General features: G+C 42.8%; 1 protein-coding gene across 3 annotated transcripts in view; it reads right to left on the reverse strand.

The window, feature by feature from the left end:
• The window catches only part of cep112 (centrosomal protein 112), a 107,832-nt gene that overhangs the window by 11,428 nt on the left and 76,979 nt on the right, over positions 1–19,425 (reverse strand). For all 3 annotated transcript variants that reach the window (XM_073494576.1, XM_073494573.1, XM_073494575.1), the window contains 3 exons: positions 19,152–19,214; positions 13,918–14,067; positions 454–543 (listed from right to left, as the gene is read on the reverse strand). In XM_073494576.1, the coding sequence (XP_073350677.1) occupies positions 454–543; positions 13,918–14,067; positions 19,152–19,214 (303 nt within the window). The remainder of the gene's footprint in view (positions 1–453; positions 544–13,917; positions 14,068–19,151; positions 19,215–19,425) is intronic.

The raw sequence follows: 19,425 nt of genomic DNA on the forward strand, positions 1-19,425 counted from the left end.
GGGCATTCTGGAGAGTCATGGGGGGTGTGTGTGCGCGCATGCAGAGGCTTCCCTCTGAACACAGGCGGTGGTGGCATTCCTGCCCCTAGGCGCTGGCTCTTGAAGCCAAATCTCAAGGAATTTTAGAAATGCGCGAGGGGGCATATCTCTTGCTCTGAACAGGAGAATGAGAGATGGCAGAGTGATGAGGGGAGTTCAGAAAGGAATCCATTATTTTTGTCTTTTGTGGCCCCCTGCAGGGTCTGGTAAGGATGGCAACAGAGGGCTGAGGGGTGGGGGACAACAGGTGAACGTAAAATAGGTTCATTTGATTAATAAGAGGAAGCAAAAAGAAGTGCGAGGGAAAGGCTGAAGGCAGCGGGTTGAAAGAGTGATGCAGCAGTAATGGCGAGGGGCGAATGAGTTGAGTAAGAGACAACCTGATGAGCATGAAAAAGAGAAAACGAGTATTACCTTCTCCTCAGTCTCCAGCTCTTTGCTAAGCAGCTTCTTCTCCGAGCAGTGCAGCTGCCTCTGTAGACTTTCCACCTTCTCCTGCAGAGCCTGAGGGAAGGGAGAGAGAGTGAGTGTCGTTGGCTGACTGACGGGGGGAGAGGAAAAGCAACTGCGGTGTAATGTGTAACTGACGAACTAAGAAGTAACTGAGAAAACATGAGGCGCTAATAAGGGAACATTCAAGACAATACAGAAGGGAGGACGGCGGGACAGTGAGGAGAGATGCAGCCTGTGATTAATCTTTGCGTGTTAAAAGGCTAATAATAAAGTCATGACAGTAATTACTAGCGAGCTGGCCTCATTAAGCCCAAACTCATTTCTAGACAAGGGCATCCAAGACTTGCTCACTCAGGGAATTAGCAAACTTTCAAGGCTTTTGTAAAGTTGCATTCCTTTAAGGATAATTATTTCTTTGGAGCGATATTATGTATCATTTAGAGGATAAGAACCTAAATAACATGCACTCGAAGAGATCACATTTCCCGATACGGAGCCAATAAAGAATTGAATCTATTTTGCCTTCTATGATTTAGGCAAGAAAGAAAATTCAGTGCGTGTGTGCGCACATGTGTGTGTAAGACATTTGTTCCCCCTCCCTGCCTGTAAGTGATAACAGTGGAAAGAAAGGCAAAGTTCCTCCATGCGACGCAGAACCAGATGTTTTGAGCGCACATGTGGACACTTCGTCTTTGATTAGTCAGCATGAAAAGCAGAGGGGGTGATTTGTGCGCACACACACACACCTGAAAATAAAAGCACACACACGCACACACAGCGCCTATAACGTGTGTATTGCGGCACTGGCTAGCATCAATATCCTCGGCGTCTCTCCCCAGTGGGGTTGAGTGAGCGGGCCAGGTGTTGCCTCGTCGACTCTCAAGGCTGAGGGAAACACAGTCCAGGTGATAGGCATGACCGGCCTCATCCACAACCCACCACTCTGACATAAATCACATACAGACGGTTAGGCTTCGGGGCCAAGTTGAACTTCAGGGGGAGCAACTTTCTGAGAACTGCAGACTAAAAAGGGAGAAATGTGCAATACAAGAAATCAACTGAAGCCTTTGTTGTCAGGTTGTTAGATACAGTAGCTCTCACAGTCATTTTTTGACATGTAATCGTTTCCTCTTAATAATTTGACATATCAAGGCTGCATCACACAGCGTGAATCCATACCTGAGCTGCACTGCCTCAGGTAAATCAACTTTATGATGTACATCCTTCCTTTGCAGTGGCTAATTTCGGCCTCTGGCAGATGGAGTTCTCTACATTACTAGAATATTATGATTCTGGAGCACGCCGAGGTCAGTTTTAGCTCTGCAGCATGAAAGCCAGCTGGTTTTACAGCGTGTTGATCCTATTAATCAGGGCATTTCTTAGCCAGTCACGATCCCATCACAGCCGACTTTCTCCATCCAGTGCAACCCCTTACCTTCAATTTCATCATTTCATTTTGTTTATTGAAGGCTCAACGACACAAGCGAAGCATTTTCAGTGGAGTTAACACCATTTAAACGGGTTTTCAGAATGTATTGACCGAGGCATGCTAGTGTGAGGATTCTTCCTTTTTGTTTCGGAGGTTTTCCTTATTGAAGGTCAAAGCAAGTTCACCCAACAATGAAAATGTAAAGTTGGATGTAATACACTTTGAAAAAAGAAATACACGTTGTACAGATCAGTACAGTAGTTTTTAAGGATAAGTAAGTTAAGGAAAAGAAAAAAAAAAGTGTTTCGAATTGAATGAATTTTCATTTTTGGTTAACTTATCCTTTAACTACTGTATTCAAGTGTACAAGGCGTATTTCTTTTTGTATTTCAGTGGATTATCTAGTTATTATCTGACCCTAACCTCACCTACAGCTGTCCTTTTAGGGAACAGTACAGCTGAAAAAGATGAGAGACCCTTACATACACCTCCCCCTCCACTCCCCTGTCTTAACCCACTTCTGATTCCCCGCACTGTGACACAGCATTTCTGGACCCTGTCTTCTGGGAAGTAAGGCCTCACAGTGACGTGTTTGCCTCTTTCATGTGGCTGCTGTATCTGATGCGCTTGACACAACTCTGAGGGCAGAAGTTCAACAACTGTCACTTCATTAATAGAATCATATGGGATGATGCTGCTGATGAATAAAAGCGCTTTATGAGTCAGAAAGAGCCTCAGAAATATTTAGTCATTATGACTGTCAGACACGATGGTAGTATTATACAGTACTGAGGGCTGTTTTTAGTCACACATCAACCGATATCACACTCAGGCTGAAAGCCACAGAAAGATATTAATTATACAAACAGTAAAACGATGAAGTGGACAATGTAGACACTTGTGAACACCTGCACAGATCTCCTGATGCAGTCTGAACAACAGTGCTCGACTTTAATTCAGTGCTAGCCTAGAGCAAACATCTCAAATGATGATGCATTTGCATATTTATATTGTCATTTTTCAAATAATTGATGGGTAAATACAAAGAGGACTTCCTGTTCTGTATTTTACACATGTTTTTGCAGGCACACACAAAAACACTGAACGTACACACAAGATGCTGGCTGTTTCTATAGTATTTAGTGTGTGAAGGTGCGTGAATGACCATGTGTTGAGGAACCTGCTTAAGTGTCTCCAGATGCTCTGGGTGATATGGTCTTTATCAGCCATGCAGACTGGGATCATTGTGAACAGGCCAGGAAGAGGGGGAAATCAGATTTCCTCAGGGCGAGATGGAGGGAGGGGAGGACAGGGAGAGGAGAATGAAAGAGAAAGGTGTATGAAGGAGAAGAAAGCAGACAAAATGCAAAAAGCCTGGGAAGATAAGACAGAAATGTGATATCAGAAAGAGAGAAAGAAGTTCAGAAAGGTGAGAGACAGCGAGATAGCGAGGGAGAGGGGAGGGACATGAAGGAGAAAAACATGTGGCTGGAGCGAGGAGGAGAAGGGGCAGAGGTGTACCTCTGCTGCCCGGTCCCACAGTCGGGGAAGCTTAAAGGCCTCTCTCACCTCTCCATCAGCAATGTGCCTCTGCCTTTCATTCCAAACTTCGGCTCAAAGGATTAGCGAGGCACACGCGCACGCAAGCGCCAACAAACACAACGCTCAGAGCGATCCATGCAGGTATAGGCATGCATTAATATTAACAGCAAAAGTTCTAAAAATGTGAGTGCTACACTCAGTCAAATGAGTGTGCAATTCCAACGTTGTATGCACACAAACATACACACAGACGCACCAACGCCTGAGTCATCTTTCCTGGGTGGTCCTCCTGCGCAGATAAGGCAAGCATGTTTCCCTAGGGTGAAGTAAAAGCAACAGAGGGCAGGAAAAAAAGCAAAGAAGAAAGAAGGGAGGGAATAGTGGGAGGAGGAAAAAAGGCCAGGGGCCTCTTTAAACTTGGTGTTTTGTTAGGAGCTGAGCTGCTCTTCATGTGCGGCGGGGCCTTCTATTTGCAGCGTGCTGTCAGAAGTTTCTCCCAAAGTCTGGATTAAAGAGATCCTCTAATGACACTGAGGCTGGACGACTTCAGACAGCAGCAAAAACCTCACACTGCACCGCCTCCAGCCAAGGACACACACACATACACACACAGACAAGCAAAAGGGTAAGAACAGATACATACACAAGGGGCACAAAGCACACAGACGCACATAAGCAAAGACACAGTATGTGGACTGCGCCCACACACACACACACACAAGCCAGCTTTAGTAGAACAAGGCGGTGTGTGCATGTATGTCTACTGATCTAATAGTAAATAATAAAGGAGGTGCTAACCTCAAGGAGAGGTGGATGGCCAGAGAGATGAGCACAGACTCTCTTTTATCTGCACTTTTATCAAAGGATTGTGGGAAAGGTAAAGAAGTGAGTGTAAGAGACAAGCTGTAGGAGGAGGAGGAGGAGGAGGAGGAGGAGGAGGAGGAGGAGGAGGAGGGGGAGGAGAGAGGTCTCCCTCCTGAGGTGTTAGAGAAGTGAAACTTTTGCTTTTGCTTTGCTGTCTGTCTGTCTGTGTGTAGGAATAAAAAGACGTGGTTTAGCAAGTCGACCAGGACAGCCCCACTGAAAGATATCACTGATATTGGTATGAATTGACTTGCTTTCAGCACTTTGATGCTTTTCAGCACTTTTCCCGGAGTTGATTTTCGAACTGAGGTGGGAAGATAGTGTGATGGCGGCGGCGGCAAACTCTCCTGAACAGCAAACAGAACAGTTATCTCGTCTATTGCAATATGCACACATGTCGGCACAGTTATGGAGGCGCCTTTCCTAGTACTGATGAAAATAGTAAGACAATTGCCGCGGTAATGAAGACATGTTGCAACCGAGCTATGCCCACAGGGGGAAACACACTGTTCTCTATCTTCACGTCTCCGTCTCTTTCAGCTGCTGTGAGCTACAGTAGAAAGAGAATAGGAAACAACTCTGAAATATGCGCCATATGCCCTGTGTGGGTATTTGTGTGTGTGTGTGGTTGTGTGTGTGTGGTATTACATACATATTCTGTTTATCAAATAGTATATAATTTAACGGATGTTAAGTTTAGCAAAACTTGCAGATACAATTGCGGTTTAAAACTCTTGACTATGTCTTGCAAACACAAGAATTAAAAAAATGATCATAGGAACAAATGTTTTGGTTCGTACTTACTGTACTGACGCCACTCAAGTTGCTACGAAGATTAGCAGGTAACAATGTGCCTCATACACATATATCTGAGGGTAGCTTGCTAAATCAGCTGAAGTCAGTCTTCAAACTTGTTGACTGCATTAAAGGTCAATATGTAGGTTCATACTCCAAACAAATAGAGGGTTACATATCACCAGAGTAACCGCTGACTGCTGCTAACTGTCACTGCCGTTAGCTAGTTAGCTCAGTTAGCTCAGTTAGCTGTGCAGCTAGTGGTCATATTGGCCAACTCTGCCTGGACTGGGAGTTGGAGTTAAGTGTTTTCTAGTCACCCTAGCATACACTATTAGGTTGCGCCGCCCTTATTAAATCCCAGTATGCAGGTAGCATGTAAGCCACAGCGAATTCATGAGATGATTGTTTGTCAGAGTTTCTGTGATCACAAGGCTATAACTACAAGTCTGGTAGCTGACTTGTATGGTGCACCGCCGTTACCACCATTACAGCGGTGGTAGAGTGGAACTGAAAAGGTAGTCTGTTATGAGAGATTTATCCAGTCTTATTTTAATTTAGCACTTCAGTCCCGACTTTCACAGTCTGAATGCAAAACTGTTGTGTTGAGTAGCCAATTAAACCCAGCGGGGACAATTTGCCAGCTTATGATTGGAAACGCATAATACTGTTGCAGGTTGCCATTTTTGACAAGCTCCTTAGAATGCGATCGAGACATGAAGATTTGACGATAACAGAGATTTAGGAAAGAACAATCGATTTCATGGAGCAGTCTTGTAACTTTTATTTTGTTTTTTCCCCCTCTATATCTTCAGTTTGTTGTTGGAGCAGATGACAGTACAGCCATCTGTTAAAGCTAGACACAATTTAGTTGAAAAGTTTTGTCTAATGGCATTTGATGAGTATATTTTCAACATGTTACTTGTTCTACAGGATCTGCTGGAAAGATTTCTACATTCCTCTTATACATGGGTTAACAAGCGAGGTGCCACCACATTGATGCTGGCTTGTCTACTTCTGCCCACAGCCTGGATTCTTGTTAACATGTGATTCTTCAAACAGGGAAGCACAAGACATTAGGCCGTCACGGTTTCTTTGTACTTAGCATTAGGCCTGTGGTTTAATGAGTAATTTCCGTTTGTTGTCCGTGAATGGAGTACAGTCTCTATGAGCTGTTCTACTTCCCACGTTCCCTAGTTGCATCCTGGAATGTTATCTCTCTCCTACTTCCACCTCCTCTGATATGTGGATCAAACGCTGCCGGGAATCTGCCCACAGCCGGAAAAGTCATCAATCAGCCAACACTGGGCACACATGTACAACCACACACACACACACACACACACACACACACATATACGTGGACATGAAGGGAGATGAGTGCCTACGCAGAAACATAAGAGAGAGTCACAAAGTGAAAGAGAGAGGGAGAGATAGAGAGAGAGGAAGAGGAACCCTTGGTTTAACACAAACATATTTCTAACCGACACAAATGCTAATATAAAGGACACAACAGGCCTAAACGAGAAGCTGGAAGGTATTATTTTATCTATAACTTAGCAAACTCACTGGCTTTGTGAGTAACACTGGACTGAAAATATTAGTGGCCATACTAAAGAGAACACACCATGGTGCCTTCAAGACAGTTTGGTCCTTCAAACTATCTCAGAACAACAAACCTTTAAAAGTCCAGCGAGTAGGACTTTCTTGGGCATCAATCTGTGACAATTAAGAGCGCGACCTCCTGAACACCGCTTGCCTCACTCTCCTCTACCGCTACAAAATGCAAAAGCCTTAACTTGAGCCAGTGTTTGGTTTGTCCGTTCTTGGCCACTGTAAAGACATTGTGGTGCAACATGTCCAACTAAAAAAAATTAATGAATTAATAAAATGTTCTTTTCTAAGGTAATGAAAACACAACAATTGTTAGATTCAGTTAGGTGATTTAACACTAATAAAACACAATTATTAATACTATATTCACTTTCTGCCAATAGATCCCCCTGAATCCTACACACTGGACCTTTAATAGGCCTACAATGTGAACTAATCAACTTCTTGTGGCTAATATGTTGTTCTGAGTTTTAATTTCTTCTCCAAAAATACATTGTGCCCATTAATATATGAAAAATATCTTCATACACAACCAAATTAAAACTGTGAAAGTAGTCTTCATGCCCACACACTAACAAAAAGAAGAAAGTGACAGAAAAGCAGATGGCTTAACAAACTTCAGAGAACAAATGCGCAGTTCAAGGTTGACACGAACAACATGGACGTATTTGAAGGACATGGACAGACACACTAACGTAGAGAGGACAAACGCACACGTGCATGCACACAGCGATTGAAGCAGCTCTTTGCCTCTGCAACAGAGGGTATCCAGCACACCTGTTCTTGATCCACTGCTGCCATTCCTTCCCACAGGCAAAGTCATCCTTTCAACCCCCTCAGAAACTAATGCATATATAACTAAAGAACTACTGACAAAATGCAGCTGCTACAACTAGCCCCCTTGAACGAGCGCATGTTTGCGTGGTTGTGTGTGTGTGTGTGTGCACAGGAGCCTTGTGCCTTGTTACGAGTGCATGTGCATAAAAGCAGAGCACCAAGTTCACATGGATGCCATCTAAATTTTACAAAAAGAGGTACAAAGAACAGTGCACCTCATATATTCAGTTTCACCCTCAAGAAGAGTGAGACAATGGTCACTGTTGCATTATGTAATGTGTCTGCTGTCACTTCACCCAAAGGACAGAACCTTCTCTTTGGATGGGCCTGGATCAAAGGTGTGTATCACTGTCTGTGTGTGTGTGTGTGTGTGTGTGTGTGTGTGTGTGTGTGTGTGTGTGTGTGTGTGTGTGTGTGTGTGTGTGTGTGTGTGTGTGTGCAAACATTGACCACATGTGGGTGTATGTTAGAAAATGCGACACAATCAGAAGATGTACAGACGAGCGCACTAACTCAAAGTTATGCTTGTGTGCGAGTTTGAGGGACAGAAAGTCACAGATAAAGACTCAGAGATAGTATATGTAGGCCCATGTATAAGAATGAGACACTAATTTATAGGTGTGTGTGAGGGTGTGTGTGCACGCACACGCACGGCAGCATTCGGCAGGCAGAAAGACAGGAAGCACTGCTGTGGGGAGCAGGAACAGCGGTGCTGATCAAAGCCCAGGCGGGTGACACTATGGGCGGAGTGCCATTGTTTATTCACCATCCACCTCTCCCTTTTGGCAGGGCGAGGTGAGCATGTGTGCTTGTGTATGTGTGTGTGGTGACAGACAGAGTTTGAGACAGAAAAGAGTTGGAAAGAGTGTGTGTGAGAGAGAGAGAGAGAGAGAGAGAGAGAGAAGGGGAAGAGCCTGTGTGTGTGTGTGTGTGTGTGTGTGTGTGTGTGTCTTTGTACCTTTCTCTTGGCAGGCTAATGTGGGCTTGAGTTCTGTCAGATTTGGCAGCTGCACATTTCAGGCACACTCATACATACACTCTCCGCACACACAGACACACACCATGTACTCCAGTAATCCCACTAACCTCACTATTAAACTTCACGTTCACCTCAAACCCCTGCGTCTCATCAAAGACAAAATCCATCCACAAATGGACACACTTTACCAAAACACCACATGGAGGGAAAACAGACGACATGAAAAAAGTAACGCTGGCCATGCCCCAATGCTTCACACTGGCTTACTCCATATTGGCTCCCATTGCCCTTACCTGATATGAATAGACTGGACAGTTGAAAGCAAATACGGCGCTTTCATCTCACTTTCACCTTCCACAGTCCTTTGACACCGGCCTGGTTATAGTGCATTAAAACTGGCCACTCCTTCCTTGCACACTGTTATGAGATAATTGATAACCTAAATATAACCGGCTACAACTGACTACATCTCCATGTGAGAGATAATTCAGAAGAAACAAAGGCAGGAAGTGAGGTGAAACATTAGAAGGGGAATTTACAAAAACTCAGATTCTCTTTATTTAATGTCTAATGTGTGACACTGCAACTTCCTGTTACTGATGGATGGATGTGTTTATGTTTAGTTCAGTAGCAGATTGTTGAATCTCGCAAAGACGATATCTCGCAAAGTGAACGTAACCCATGCCAATAACAAAATGTTCTTTATTTAAAGTTTGTAAATATGATCTATAGTTGGAAGTTAAAAGTATTGGCTGAGCCTAAGTACTTCAGTATATTTATTTAAAGGTGCACGATGCAGTTTTGGAGAAGAAATTCAAACTTAGAATTTTTATATTTACAATATATAATGAGGTAATAACACAAACTCAGAAATATTTACTTTTTCCATGACTGAATAAACAAGCTGTTCTCAGACAAAATAAAGTTCCGAGAACAGTGTTTGAAGCTAGAAAGGTGGCAGGGTCCGCCAAACATAAACAAAGTAAAACGGTATGAAATCATCTTGTCCTTTAAGGTCAGTTTGTGTATTCAGTTATGAAAAGAAAAGTTTGTTTATTTAGACATAAAAAAATCAGTCAATGAAGATCTTTCTCTTCTGCTTATTTTTCCCCAAAAAACTACGTAGTGCACCTTTAATGTAAACTGGTTGTGTTGTCACTTTAAACTGCAGTTCACTGTTAGACGCTTCATGATCCTCTGAACAGAAACTCTCAGTCCTGCTGTGTTCAGCTCTGTTAGCTGTAAGCTATTAGCTCCGTTAGCTTGATTTGCTGTGAGCTCTTTTAACCGAAAACACCACAGGACTCTGCTGCGAACGGCTCGCTAGCTCTTCTCCTGCATTAAAATATAGCACTTACAGCAGCTTTAATTTGAAAAATCTCTAAAAAAAAAAGCTGTGTCTGCTCACTATTCTGGACATTGCACTCACCAGCTTGTGCACTTCACGTGTGCTCAAGTTTACAACACCCACTCTGATACTTAGTCTATTTGCTATTCAAACTGCAATGCAAAGCCAGTGTCCATGTCTGTGACAACACACGTCAGGCAGGCACACACTGAAACCTTCTATATGTACATACACACATGACATGCTCCCACGCACACCACACAAAAATACTCCTCCACCTAAACGTCAGTTATGCAAAAAACCCCATATAATGAACATACTTAACTGTACTACCGTTGTTCTAAAAAAAGGGGTTTACGAGATACAAAGGTCTCTGCAGTTAACACCCACATTTAAGAAGTCACAAGTACAGTAGAGCCACAGAGGGAGCTAAATTCGGGCTAGAAATGGCAGAACGGGGCTGGCGAGGGAGGAAAAAAAAGGGACATCTGATCCGGTGCAGCATGCATTCAGAACAACTGTTTTGGGATTATCCAGATTCAAATGTGCGGCTAACTTTGATGTTATTTTCTTCCCCTCCCATTGTCTGAAGCCCCTCGCTCTCTTCATAATCCGAGCCCTTTGAAGTGAGCAGCATGGAAACAATGTCAGCAGGCGACACACTCCCTCCGATGGCCCACTGACAGCTCTCAGCCATTTCTTTCTTTTTCTCCCCGCGCTCCCCCTTTCTTCCCTTGTCCTTCTGTTTGCTGTCTCAATCCTCACACTTCCTCCATCCTTTTGTCGGTCCTCCCTCTCTTTCTTCCCCTTCATTGTTTACCATCTCAGCCTTATCCTCTCCCTCTGCTTTCAAGTTAACACTAACTCTATTTTATTTTTCATTTTCTCTTCATTTGCTGTTTGACCGATGTTACCTCTCTCTCCCTAAGTATTTGTCTTCTTTCCCCTCATGTCTGGCCTTTAATAAGCAATTCAATCATTAATTGGAGTCTCATTAGCGGGTGGTTAATACAGGGGGGATCATAATAATGAGGACACAGATAATGCAAACAGAAAGCCTTTGTCTGCTACCAACACAAATGCCAAGACCTGTGTCTTCTAACACAGCCTACAGCTGGGGAGACTGTGTGTGTGTGTGTAATGGTATAGTTAGATTACAAGCAACAAAGCTACAATATGAGCAAAAGTAGCCAGGGTCAGTGTCACCCAGTCTCCCTGAAAGTGACATTTAAATCCACAGGAAACACTTCAACATAATGACAAACATTTTAAGGCAATTACAGTAAATTAGGGATGAATTATTGTGTATCTAAGAGCCTGTTTACACCTGGTTTTAACATCCGTCCTGGGTGATCCGATCACAAATGGACAGCTACAAGTACAGGTATGAAGGCACCCAAGACGCACTGAGGAGGCATTTGAGATCACTCAGCCCACATTCAGAGGTGGTCTGGGCGGCAGGACTACCTACTCAACTGATGTCCGTTGTGAAACAGGAAGAAGAACAAGCCACAACAACAGGCATAATGGATTACATGCTGTCTGATTTCCATTTTGGTCACTGTAATGCAAATAACATGTTTGTGTTCACTTAACCTGTCTAGGTAAGTGGCAGATGTTTGTCGGGTTCAACTGATTTCACCATTGAACTAGTAACCACAGATTCCCTAGACTCCCTCAGGCAAATCTCACAATTTTGGTTGTTGTTGAAACATTAACGACAACAAATTTTTTGGGCTTTCTTCTAAATTTGGTAAATTTTATACACAAAGTTTACCTTTAAGTGTAACTCATTAGCTGCATCACAGAATAATGTTTCTGTTGTTTCTGTCTTCCATTTAGACAGCAAACATAGATTGTGATTATGTAACTACTCCATTCAGTGAAACAGGAGTAAATGATTAAATATTAGGTGACACTTCATTGTCCCACTTGAGCATCAAAAAGTCAGCAGCTCATGTGCTACAGTGCTTTGCATGTGTGTAGTCCCACTTGAAATGACTTCCTGCTGCTTTGTTGATTATAATCTGAACACAGTGAATGTGTTGTTTATGAATGAGCAACAGAAAAGAAATGAAGATCTGAAGATCACCAGGGCTGCCTGGGTAATAAAAACAATTCTGTGAAGGATCTGGGCTGAATGATTTGGACCACAGAACCACGATCAGTCTTTACTGTAAACCATGCATTGATAGCAGTAGAAATCTGGATATTTCAGACATTCCTGGTGTGGGGCAAGCCATCTCAGAGCAAACTGGCTTTAGGAGAGAGCTGGTGTCTGAGCGAGGGAGGTCTGGGCTGCCCATAAGGAGAGGAGACCTAAAGGGAGACTCACAGACCTGCCTCCTTACTATACGGGGCAGCTGCAACCACAAACAGACAAGGTTGTGTTTGGAAACATGTCCTGATCCCAGACACAACAACTCTTTATTTAGTGGGCCACACCCAATCAACTGCCACTGTGTCCCAGTCTGGTTGCTAGGGCAAGAGGCAGAATAAAAGATTCTGTGAGTCCAAAAGAGAAATCTACATGGAGGAGGAGGAGGAGGATGAAGATCGAGGAACAGAGTGGAAAAAAATGAAGAGAATGTGTTTTATCTACACATTTTAAAAAAGTGTTGATTTCTAATATTGTTCTACACATTAAGTTTAATTAGGTTTCACAAAATAAACAGTGAGAAATAGAAAAGTTAAAGGTAAAAAATAAAAATTAATGTATGTACAGAGAGACTCTGACTGAAGAAGCGGGGTGCAGCAGACAGCTTTATAAGCTTCTGCCAGACACGGAGCACACAAGCCACTTAAAGACACTATGAAGTTTGCTACTAGCCATAAAAATGACAGAGCACATGCATACAAACTGTGGCCTGTGCTTTAACAAAAGAAAAAGCAACCCGTGTCTACTCTATAAAAGTCAAATCCAGACAAGGTTTTTTGGAGGATGCGGTTAACCGACGCCTCCCCCCCCCGCCTCCTTTCTCTGAGTCGAAAGGTTTGCCTCTGCAGGTGAACACGACTGAGAGCGCTGATACAGGAGAGGAAGTACATAAGACTGCAAGGAGATTCAGAAGATAGGAAGATAAGAGAAGTGGATAAAATGGCAGACACCTTGAAGATTGACTGGAGCTTGTGCAGGTGCGACTAGAAGTACAGTTCTTAATCCTCTCCATTATAGTTGATAGTGTATTTACAGTTACTGAAGTGGCAGGAGGCAAGTAAAAAAATATGTAATACTCAGACTTAAGTAACTACTTATGTAAACTCAGCTTTTTGTGGGAGTTGGATTATTGCGAGTAATGACTTAATCAAACAACCTAATAACGCTATTTATATATTATGGGATGTAAACAAAAACCCTACGCGTCACTACAGACCAAATGATGTGTAGAGGAGTGAAACTTTGCAACACCCAGTTCACTTTTCACTCATATAAAATGGAAGAAAGGACAGAAATTTTGTATGATCAGAGTTGATTGATGCAGTTATTAAAAGGTAACTTCACCAAATTTTCACATTAAAGTGTGTTTATAGGTCTTGGAGAGTACGACTGCACATGTGAAAAAAGTAGTATAAAGCCTTTTATGGCTCCAGAGGAAGCTGCATTTCTGATAAATTTCCTCCAGTGATGTCACTCAGTGGCCGAGTTGCATTGTGGGTAACGTAGGCGCCGGGCTATGAAGACGAGAATAAAAAAGGTGTTATTTCTGGTTCAGCTGTATTGATTTTCATCATTTCTTCTCCAACAGTTTTATGGGAGTGCAATGCTAGGCTGGTGGACCGCTTTTCAACACCCGGCACCTACATTACCCACAATGCAACTAAGCCACTTAGTGACATCACTGTAGGCAATTCATTAGATCACATGTAGCTTCCTCTGGAGTCACAACAGGCTTTATACTACTTTTTTCACACATGCAGTCGTCCTCGCCAACACCTGTAAACACACGTGTAAAATTGGTGGAGGTAGCCTCTAAGTATAATTAAGTGAGTGGTCTCCTGTGGGTGCCCGACACTGACCTTGTTGGCCTGATCGGCGTGCTGAGTCATTGTTCTCCTCTCTTTATCCCATCGAGCATTCGTCTCCTCCAACTGCTTCTCCGTGGCCTGCTGCAGACGAACAGCCTCCTCCTTCGAGTCACACACAGACGTCTGCAGCTCCGCAATTAACTATAGGTGAGACAAAAACACGAGTGTTTGATTTTACTAAGTAGCACAGAGACAACTGACCACACACTGTTAAACAAACTGGTCAGTGAGTCAATAAAACTATGAAATTGTAGATCTGCTCTTGTTTATAAGTTAGATGTACTTTTTTATGCTAATGTTTGTTATGCAATCAACCTGTTGCCAGATGCAAAATGCAAAACATTCCCTGCACAAGATGCTGATTTGCTTCATTTCACTGGTCTCACACAATGACTTGCAACAGATTTTTCACATTTGTCATGGATTCGGGTGGCAGACACAATCACCTTGAATCACTGCGTTTCCCAGAGTCTCATGTCTTGTGTCTTTTTTGAGACGAGACAGAAAGAGAAGAGGGAGGTAAAAAAAAAAAAAATAGACAGGAAGGAAAAAACAACTTCCTTTTGAAGAGCAGAGTGACTTTGTGTTGGTGAACTTGCGGTGCACACCAAGATGAAAAGGAACTGCCTCGGCTTTGAAATCCTCCAGTCAAAATTAACATTCTATTTAAGCCACTGTCAGGGAAAGGCAGAGGGGAGATGAGAGAGAGTAAAAGAGAGAGGGAAAGGAAGGGAGCGAGAGGGGAAAGAGAAAGAGACATAGGTGGAGGGGGGGTGCTGCTAGCTTTGGGCTAGACAGATAATTGTTTACCATGTTCAAGCTCTGGAGGACTAGCCCTGCTGGAATCTGCACACTGTGTGGGAGTTAGAGTGGTGTGGGTCGACCACAGATAGAGAGAGATGAGAGGGAGATTAGGCTTATTTTGTCAGTGGGAAAGCCACATGAAAGCAACAAATGGCACATTATTATGGAACATCTTTTCTGGGCGTAATAATTATTTTGCAATATGGATTCCCTGCATCTGCTGGTCTTCAGCCCCAGGCGGTGGCGGCACACTAAACTAGTGAACTCAGCTGTCTGTCTTGTTATTCCTGTATATATATATAAATACACGCCACGGCACCTTTTTCTCCGTCTGATATCCAGCCAGGCCTTTTTAAGTCTGTAATTGGTCTGGTGAGACTTGTCTTTTCCCCCAGCCTACTAGCATCTCTGTTTAGGGCTAAAGGCAGGATTACCTCTCCATGAACCTGAGGTAAAAAAAGAGGAGAAATGAGCAGGTCTGGTGTTTATTCATCTGTTTGTAAACAGAAAGGTGAATAATCATATAATGATGGCCACCATAGATTCTTTGCAATGTTAACAAGTTGTTGGCTAATTTTGAAAGAGTGCAGCTGTCAGAGACTTGGAACAATTTTTGGGGCGCCTGACTCTCCTGTATTTATTTTGTTTTATTCTAGCTGTATTCTAGCTTTCAGCATCAAGTGAGGAGAATCTTAAGTTTCAGTCTGGCTCAATTAAAGTCCAAATTTTACATTTGCTTTGTCTGAGAATGGATGAATGGATCCACTATACATGAGTTTTTAAAGCATATGGAAAGGATCAGTGGTTTAATAGTTATTAAACATTTAAGAACATTAGCTATTTCAGATGGTTTATTGCCCACACAATTCTGATTTGTTCAGCGATTTAAAAAGCGTTCAAAGAGACAGAAATCTAATCTGCAACATTTTAAAGCACTTTTTCACCTCTCTTACGCATTCTATACTGTTTATAATTGATCATTTGAGAAACTAATTTTTAGGCCAATCACTAAACAGCTTGATGCAGCTTTACAGAAAAAATCCCATATGTCAGCCAGAAACAAGGTAAGTTATTGTAAATATTGCTCCCAGTGATGGGTAACTTGAAAACAGTGCCTCTACACAAGAACTTTTACATAAACATATTGAATCACCCATCAGCCTCCATTAGACAACAGCTAACGTTAGCATTCAACCACTTCCTCGCTAAAGTTACTGTTTGATAGTGTTATATGATGCAATAGGAAAGGCGTAAATTAATTATTGCACATCCTGGACACTTTTATCTTGTAGCTTTTAGCTAATTGGTTATCAAATGTGTCATTTGACCTTGAAATATGACCCGTTCTCCCTCCAGATTTTCACTGGAACAACATCTATCATCTTTTCAGTTGCTGATCAACCAGGAAGCGGTGAAATTATAATAATTTGTCAGATTCCCTGTTTATACGACCTGTTGTGTTACTGATTAATCCAAGTCCAGTCTTAGCTCGTTTAGCTCTTTATTGGTCTCTACCAACTCCTGAAGGAAATATTTGGGTCTTTGCTTGTTAAATGCTCCACAATGTTCACTAGTGTTATTTTTTTCTGTGGGTTCATCCCTTCGTTTGACCCCCTGTCACATTACACAAGAACTACGATTCATTGGTAATATACAAGTACTGATTGAAGCAACTTTAACAATGAGCAATAATCGGGAGTATAAACAGTGCAGGATGGTTCATTACTGTATTCAAGTATTTTTTTTAGCAGTGAGAATGCATCAAAAGGAATAAATACTGTAAAAGATCCTATTTGGATAATACATGCCCAAGAGGTCACATGTGAACACTGTTTGTGGAACTTAACAACCACTATTGTGCAGAAATAAATGAGCTATATTTGCATATGGAGTGAACTTCAACCCCTTTCTTCCTGAACACGGCACCTCTAATGTACTGGGCCTCCCATGGCAAATTCCCTCCACCTCCTACCTACTCACACGGTGGACGGTCAGGGATAAAGTAATGATCTCCCACAAGTGCCAAAGCTACCACCCACTGTAGCCTGATCATTAAGTGGGGGAAGAGAGCACAGCCCTGTTAAGTTCACAGGTCACCCAGGAGGACCACTCACAGCTAGACGCTTAACACACAGGATTGGATCGGAGAGACACTAATTAGGAGAGTCTGTGTGTGTGTGAGTGTGAGTGTGTGTGAATGAGAAAGGCAGAGAAAGACAGACAAAAGCAAAGAGAAAGGTGTGAGTGTCTGTGTGTGCATGCACGTAAACGTATACCCTTACGTGGTGCGTCTCCAGTCCCCTCAGGATAATGTATGGCGTGGTATGTTTTTAATTGGGCTATTAGCTATGCAGTTGAGCTCAAGAGCGATGCCCCCTGTCAGACACTGAGGGGTTAACAACTGGGGTTAGCCTTTGAGGTTCAAAGGCCTCTTGTTTACATTTGACTGAGTCGCCCCGAGGGAGGGTTCCACCTTTACCTTTTAAAACAAAGCCGCCCAAGCCCACGACAAATATCCCGCATTAATCACGCATATTAATGTGTTTGCACCAAAACCCACACCTTCAGCATAACCTTGCATTCAACGAAGGTGTTGAATTCTGTGAGACTTTTCTTTAATGTCAGAGAGAATGTTGTTTGTTGAACCTGTGCCAGCTCTGTGTCCCCAAAACAGAGGATTAATCACTTGTTGCTTTGTCTGCGGTGGCGTACCGCACCGCCAAAGCGGGCAAACATGGCTGAACTTTCGCACAGCATCCGACTTCTTTTGAAGTCGAGCATTGTGTAACCTAATAAGCTACCGTTTTCTCACAACATCTGCTTGTCAACCCCGCTTTCAACTCTGTGCCTTTGCCAACCAACCCAAAATGGGGGGATTTAAAGAGGAGAAGAAAGAAAGAAAAACAACAACCCCCCCCTCTTTGAATCTCCTCTTTGGGTAACGAGGCGCAATTACGGCCAAATGATTGTGATATTTTACCCTGCTTCATAATCAAGAGGAAAACTCTTTTCTTTTGTAATGTAAACACTACTTAGGGTGTTTTGGATCTTTTAAACTGGGGAGGTAGAAGCTGCCTGAACTCTCTGAGACATTTTTCTGAATGACAGAGTGTGTCCTTGGAAGTTATATACCTGGTGGGGGAGAAGAATTACCTCAGTTTAAATGGGCTCAGTCTGAGGAGACGAGCAGTAATGTTTAACATATGGCCCTCGATGATGCCATGACGGGAGGAAGAGAAACAGGTATGGAGATGAAAAAAAGAGTAATGGGTGAGAGAGAAGAGAAAACTAGCGAACGGAAAGGGGACAAACTGAGTAAAATAAAATGTAGGGAGTCAAAGTGATTGTTTAATATTGATTTATACAATGCTGCAGAGGCTACTTCCACTTGCGCTACATGGTATCGTAGATAACATGGTGAGAGTTGAAGAAAGACTCAGTAAACGTCTCAAATACATAATATGTGATCTGAAATCTCAATTTCAAATTCATCGAGTGCTGATTTGCTGCTATGATAATCAAAGGGCCAAATTATAGACTGAGCTATAAATTAGCTCCAACACAGAAGATACTGTTAAGCGTAACAAAAACCCATCTGAGTTGTTTTTTGAAGTGTAGAAGGCATTTTAATAGTTTCAAAGAGAGTGCCTCTGAGTTTTTCTTGCGATTATTTCATCTACATGTATCCCTATCCAAAGAGCGACTCTAACAAACAAACTTTCAGCGTGACGCTATGACGCACGTTGAAGTTCTGGATGTTGGCGCGTAAATGTTTTCCATCTGTCTCCATTCAAGCAGCACTACATCATTTGGTTGCCATTGACTTCAAGGAGAGACTGGAGTGAAATATATAAAGAGTAACTACCGTAACATTGTCATTGGCTTCTATGCAACTTAAAAGTTGCAATATGTAAGAATTGGCCACCTCATACTCAAAACAAAGTAACCGCAAACTGCTGCTAACGTGACAGAAAGGCTAACTTGTCTACTCACAATGGGAAAAGAGTCAATCAAGAATGTTTACCTGTGTTATAAAGCCACACATGTACACACTAACTTTGGTGTAACACCTCTGGACACCATGGGGAAAATGGGAGCCAGGAAAAGTAAAGACATAAGCTGGTAAACAGAGCTTTAGATATCCTTTATGTAACACAAACTTCTCTGTTTTTATGTTTTGATTTATTTATCTAAACTCTGTTCAACCCTTATGCCCATATGACATGGGATGTGTGTTTCAGGGTAAGGGCAGGGATGGCTTGCTGCGAGTTCAAGTACGTGTGCATGTGTGTGCGTTTTCATGTGTGCTTTCTTCAACTCTCCCATCAGTACATTTGTCGAATCTTTCAAGCGGTTCAGGGGAAAAAGAGGAATATAAAATGAAAGAGGTGGGAAATAGGGTAGAAGAGAAAACTGATTACCTGGGCAGACTTGGCGAGCTTCTGACTGTACTCCTTCTCAATCTGCTTCAACCTGCTGTTGGTCTGCAACAAGAAGGGAGAAGGGAGTGTGAGAAAGAGATATGCAGACAGACGGATAGAGAGACACAAAGAGCGAGGTAGTTGTGAAATTGAATCTTCTGTCAGGAAGTGCACACGTTACCCTCCCAATCTGCCCATGCTCACACACACGCACAAACACACTCATGTTGACCTCTGCCACTTGGCAGCGTGTCCCCACGGCGCAGGCCTGTGG

The sequence above is a fragment of the Pagrus major genome, chromosome 23 (genome assembly GCF_040436345.1).
Source record: "Pagrus major chromosome 23, Pma_NU_1.0".
Taxonomy (NCBI): domain Eukaryota; kingdom Metazoa; phylum Chordata; class Actinopteri; order Spariformes; family Sparidae; genus Pagrus; species Pagrus major.